The sequence below is a fragment of the Culex quinquefasciatus genome, chromosome 2 (genome assembly GCF_015732765.1).
Source record: "Culex quinquefasciatus strain JHB chromosome 2, VPISU_Cqui_1.0_pri_paternal, whole genome shotgun sequence".
Taxonomy (NCBI): Eukaryota; Metazoa; Arthropoda; class Insecta; order Diptera; family Culicidae; genus Culex; species Culex quinquefasciatus.
This window is the reverse complement of record NC_051862.1, coordinates 30,280,072-30,285,870: the sequence shown is the minus strand read 5'-3', so window position 1 is coordinate 30,285,870 and position 5,799 is coordinate 30,280,072. Positions and strand designations below refer to the sequence as shown.

The window sequence follows — 5,799 nt, the reverse complement described above, 5'->3', positions numbered from 1 at the left end:
TCCGAAGCAACAGACAAATCCAGCGAAAGCTCAACGCTGCTTTTTGATGGTGAGAGATTTGACAGCTCCCATACTAAATGTCTCGATTTTCATACTTTTTGTTAATTTTCTTCTAAAATAAAATACTTAACATATGAAAACTATATATTTTTGGTGCCCAAAATTCCTGCTGAATCGAATGGTGCACTTATCTCGATTGCAAATTTTTTGAACAGTTTTTATTTTTATAATATTCTAGACACATTTTGTGCACCTAATCAATCAATACTTTTATCAAAAATATTCATTTTATTGCTTAAAAATTGAGTTTTCCTGAGCTCCCATATTCAAATACATGGAAGCTGTCATTTCTAACACCATTGGCCACCTAGCGGCCATTTCAAACTGGATACGTCTACTGTCTTGATTTGACTCTTGATTGTCAAATCATCTACCTACAGGGTGACAGGGACAGACAGAGCTGTTGAACACGAGGTTGAACATATTGTTGTTTACATCTTGCGGTGCAACATTTCTGCTGCTCTCGACAAAAATTGGTATTTTCACAAATGTAAATATCAAGCAAGTACAAATTAATTAACAAATCAACAAATTCGTCATTTTCAAACATTTTCCATTCCAGATCTGCCAAAAACAATGGTTTCTGAAGCAACTTCCGAAAACAAGTTCACCCCAGTCTGTGTGACGGTGAGCCACCCCGTCTCGATCGACAACCAAAACTCGCTGGCCAAAGCCACGTGGCACTACTGGTCGGCCACCTACTATCGGGAGCTTCCTATCGGCGAGGATGCCTTCGTCCGGATGTGGAAGACGCTCATTCTGCGTCATCTGCAGGATGTCATCCAGCCCTCTTCTCCTCGCACAGTGGAACAGCTGGTCCCGATTTACGGCACCATGGCCATTCCCACGCCGCTAGCGGACCTGCTGAACGCGCTCGGAGTGTACGAAGATCGTGTCACTGGCATCCGTCACTGCGTGGTGCCGCCAACTCCACCGGTGAAACTTTCCCCCGACAGCTGGTGGAAACTCGATGGCCAGATCGTGCGGGACTGGGTCCTGACTAACACGGCGATGCAGCAGTTTTCACTGGGGTTGGTTCAGCTGCACGAGTTTGACCAGGGCCAAGCCAAATTCATCGACCGTCCACTGATGCTGACCACAAGACAGTGCGATGATGAGGTGGGAACGGTTACGATCAAAGCGAGAGCCGCTGGACCACGGCCGGAAGATGCGCTGGTTCGTGCCAACAATGACGAACTGTTCGAGAATTCCTATCCGGTGGGGGAGTGCGGCATTGTGATGTGCTCGGTCAACGCACCGTGCACCAGGGCCACGTCCATTAGACGGGTTTAAGAAGAGGTTATGTGAGAAGGACTTCTGCAAAAATTCGTAGAGTATTATACAAAAAAAAAAAAGTGAAATCTATAAGGCTAGTATGCAGATCGGAAGGAAACGGGTCAAGAAACAGCTGTACGAACAGCAGAACAAAGGAGAGGGAGAGATTTCTTGGGGCTTTTCTTCACCCTCTCTGGCTTGCTTTAGCTGCCGCTGCTGCCTATTTGATTACTTTTTTTTTTGACTTGTTCCTTCCGAAGTGCATAATTAAGTCATCCCTCATATTCGGAACAGATTACCGATCTGCTAATGTCCAACAAATCATAGAAAATCGATAATTGAACATAATGATTTGCTTTTTCAATGACTTCACACTCTGAAACCAATAAAACTCATCATGTCAACCAATAAAACTTAGTCATGTTTTATGAATGGTATGATAACTTTTTTCAGTATCAGTTAAATTGGGTACTTAAGCCCTATGTCATTTTGTTTAGAAAATCATTTACTTTTGGGATTAATTTTTATAAGCATTGAAATTTTAGAAATTGCATTAACAAATCTCAAAAACAAATTTGATACTATTTTTTTTGGAAATTCAATAAATTATATTTATAACAAAAATCATGACATATTGAAACGGTTCTTTCAAAAGTCCAGAGTTAAAAAAAGAACAGCGGTTCTTTTTTTGTGAGCCATGGTTCGTTTGCTCTTTTTAGTGAATCGGCTCTTTTGAGCGGTTCGCTCTTTTTTTCCCACCTCTAGTCCTAATGCAGATCGAAAAGTTTTTCGATAATATATTGACCAATAGATCAACAACAACGTTAATATATTGACGAATTGTTAAATTTTTTGCTCTGTCCAACCCCTAGCCTATGCCAATTTTAATATACAACGGTAAAATAACACGATTAAAAACCATTTCTGATCACTTTTTTCATTTTAATGCATTTTTTTTGACAAGGCAACATTTTTTTCGATGGATAAACTATGGCCCCTTGAAACGAGCTGTCAAGTAGGAGCTTTTCTGTCAAGAAGGACCGCGAGCAGGCTTCACCGAACACCAAGATCTGGTGCGCCGTGGTGCGGTTTTCGTGTCACTCTAGAACCCAAACCGAGCTGTTTATTGTCACACCATAGCAACTGTACCGAAAGCACCTTGGTACACCACCGGTGCACCCAACTGCATACCAAGATGCAACTCTGGAGTTTTTTTTTGAAAAGGTCCAATAAACCAAATTTTCAGTTTTTGCTTTTTGGGTGTTTTTGAAACCGCCTTGAGTCAGGGGTATTAAAAAACACCCAAAAAGCAAAAACTGAAAATTTGGTTTATTGGACCTTTTCAAAAAAAAAACTCCAGAACTCAACAGAATGGTTGATCCAAGTAAACCGGAGGCGACATTGTTTTGATTGAGGTTTGTCAGCCTTCATTCACATCTGCGGGGTGGCCTGGCGGTTGTTATCTCCGTCTGTTAATCACGAGGTTCCTGATTCAATCCTGACTTAAATATTTTTGAGGTTTTTTTTTTCAATTTTTATTATCAAAATTAGTGATAGGGTTAAAAAATTGATTGGATTTTTGTAGTGGAATAGAGAAAACGTTTTGCATTATGCAGGCAGGTAAATGGAAATGCCTATTTCAGGATTATATGCTCTAGAAGATAGAGTTTATATTTCATGACACTACGAAATTATATTCCTAAAGAATTATTCTGAACAAATAAAAAACATTCAAAAAAATAAAATAATAACTGTCGAGATTCGAACCAAGAACCTTTAAAATACTAATTCAGTGCCTTTGACTACCACACCAATAAGAACTGTTGTCTTCAGCTGGCTTGCTAGGCATCAAGAGTTGTAAACTTCTCCCGTGTGGTAGGCGCAGAAACCATGTCAGTTTTGTGTACCAGATCCACACCGCCGTCACACCAAACTTTGGTTTCGGTGCACCGATCAAGCTACCGAGCTGTGTCGGGTTTTTTTTCGTGACGAGAAATGGTGCGCATAGAAAAACCGGTATCATAGCAAACCGTTGTCGCACCCGTCAAAAGGTAAGTCTGACCGCGAGGCTAATTTTTGAAAATTGATTTAAAAATCCGTTTTAAACTCTTTGTGGTTGTACAAAGGGTCAATGTACTCAGAAAAATAAGCTTTATCGCTGTAAACAAATTATTATCAGCAATCTAAGCTTCATTTTAGGACCCAATTCAGGTGTTCCAGAATTGTCACAGAATTCGAATTTGATGTTTAAAATAAGAAATAGAAAAAAACGAAAAACTTTTTTGCTCGTGATTCGATTATCCGAAGTTCCATACAAACCTTCGGATAATCGAAACTTTGGATAATCGAAGCTTCTGATAATCGAGTCTGGACCTAGGTCTGGACTGTATTTTTAGTTTCACTCTTTTAACGCCATATCCGGGTTCTGTTGGACATTTCATCAAAAATCTTGCTACGGTGCTAATTCTTCTGAGGGTGTTCTCCTAAAAATATAAAATGTACTTACTGTAGGGATTATGGGTTGCAGGATTGAATATGTAATAAATTATTAAATGAGTAGGGGAACAGCATCTAATTCCAGCGTGCCTCTAATGATGGCAGGTCAGAACTTTGACATTCAATTAAAGCTAATTAAAAACGTTTTCAACTGAAATCGAGTGATAAATAGCTCAATAAGAAGTGAGTAAGCAAGTTTCTATCAAAAGTTTTGAAAAATTAGTTGTTTAAATGGTGAAAATTAGCAAATTGGATGGAGTTAGGAGCGAGTGCTTAACCTGCCAAACATACGAGAATTTCCCCTCTTTATTATAAGACTGATATAATTTATGAATAAGAGTTTAGAGCGCAACAAAAAGTGTGAACCTTCATGATTTCACTGAGATCTTTTCAAACACGCACGAAGCAAAATGATCATCGTTCGGTCAAAACGTTCATCGTTTGTGCAAAACGAGAGAGAATTGAGAGAAAAATGTCCATTTCCGGTCTCTTTTCGCTCTATTCTCTCCCGTTATTGTTGAATTCCTTCATTTTCTTGACATTCGCGTCACATTTCCTGCTCCCTTATTCCTGTTTGTGAGTTTTTAGATGCATAGGAGTTCATCGCTCATGTAAGTGAGTTCATTGTAAGTGCTCGTTTGAAAACTTACCAATGAAATCGAGAATAGCTGACAGATTGCGGATTGAGTGTGAGAGCGCGCTAGCGAGCTGCAAGGGAGAACAACGAGCGAGAAAACAGCGAGATGCGCGCGGCCGTTGAGAGAATGAAGATTGTCAAATCAGTTTTGTGGTTAATTTGTGTGGAATAAGACGTGTTGTTTGTTAATTGCAAAATATCTGTGTTTTTATTATAAAAGGAAGTCCCCGATCACGACAATGGCACAGTCCGGTAAGTCGAACCTTTTGATTCATGAAAGTTTATTTGTTTTGCTTGAATTGGGTACTAAAGCCCTATGTCAATTTTTATGTACAACGGTAAAAAACACGATTAAAAACCATTTCTGATCACTTTTTTTCATTTTAACGCAAAATTTTTTTTGGCAAGATAACATTTTTTCGATGGATCAACTATGGTCCCCTTGGAACGAGCTGTCAAGTAACGTCATGATTCGAATTCCCGGACGCTTCGAAACCCGGACACTTCATCTTGTTTTATCAATTATTTAGATATAAGTTCGCATTATGAATGTCAAAACTGTGCTATTTGATGAATTCTAACATCAACTTTCATTTAAAGTTTATTTGAGCGCTGTAGTTAATGCCAAAACAATTAAACTAAAAGTTTACCAAAAATGAGACACATTTCACTTGAAATATTTCATTGGCGTTCGGAGCACCGGAAAGGCAAAGCAGAAATTTATGGTTTCGATTTCCATAAATTCTAGCAAATTTTTATATAAACTATCGATTGTTTTGATGTTAACAGCTTATTTGAGACCTAAAAAATGCCATTCACTAACATTTCAGTCCAAATTTGTGCGATTCATAAGTAAAATCGAGTGTCCGGATTTCGAATCAGCTTTTATCAGTGTCCGGGATTCGAAGCACAACAAGTCATTTTAATTTGAAAATTTGAAAAATTGTTTGAAAAGACATATTTTGCATGTATTTTCTTGAAACTGACTGTTTATTCTACACCCTTATAATATTTATATATTTCCTACTTAGGCTGGTACAAATATTTTTAAAAGTTTTTGTCAATTTTGACCCGAAAAATCAGGGGGCAAAAAAAATATTTTTACAATAAACTTCAAAATTTCAATGAAAATTCAAGTGCAACCAGCTGAAATCAAATTAAAATACATTCTTCTGCGTTTAAAATCATGTTTAGCATGTTTGGGTTTTTTAAAAAATCTTAAATTTTTTTGAAAATTTTCGATGCAAAATCTTTTTTTTCGATACAATTTTTATTTTTGTCAGATCTTAGATTTTTTGAAAACTAGAGATTGCAAAACAACTGAACTAGTG

The 5,799-nt window shown here is 37.9% G+C and overlaps 1 protein-coding gene across 1 annotated transcript; it reads left to right on the top strand.

Annotated features, from left to right (window-relative positions):
• Positions 1 to 502: 502 nt before the first annotated feature.
• On the top strand, positions 503 to 1,404 carry LOC6036089. Its single transcript, XM_001846130.2, has 2 exons — positions 503 to 536; positions 623 to 1,404. Exon 2 carries the CDS (start codon positions 637 to 639, stop codon positions 1,351 to 1,353), a length of 717 nt encoding a protein of 238 aa, XP_001846182.2. The 5' UTR covers positions 503 to 536; positions 623 to 636; the 3' UTR covers positions 1,354 to 1,404.
• The last annotated feature ends 4,395 nt before the right edge of the window (positions 1,405 to 5,799 follow it).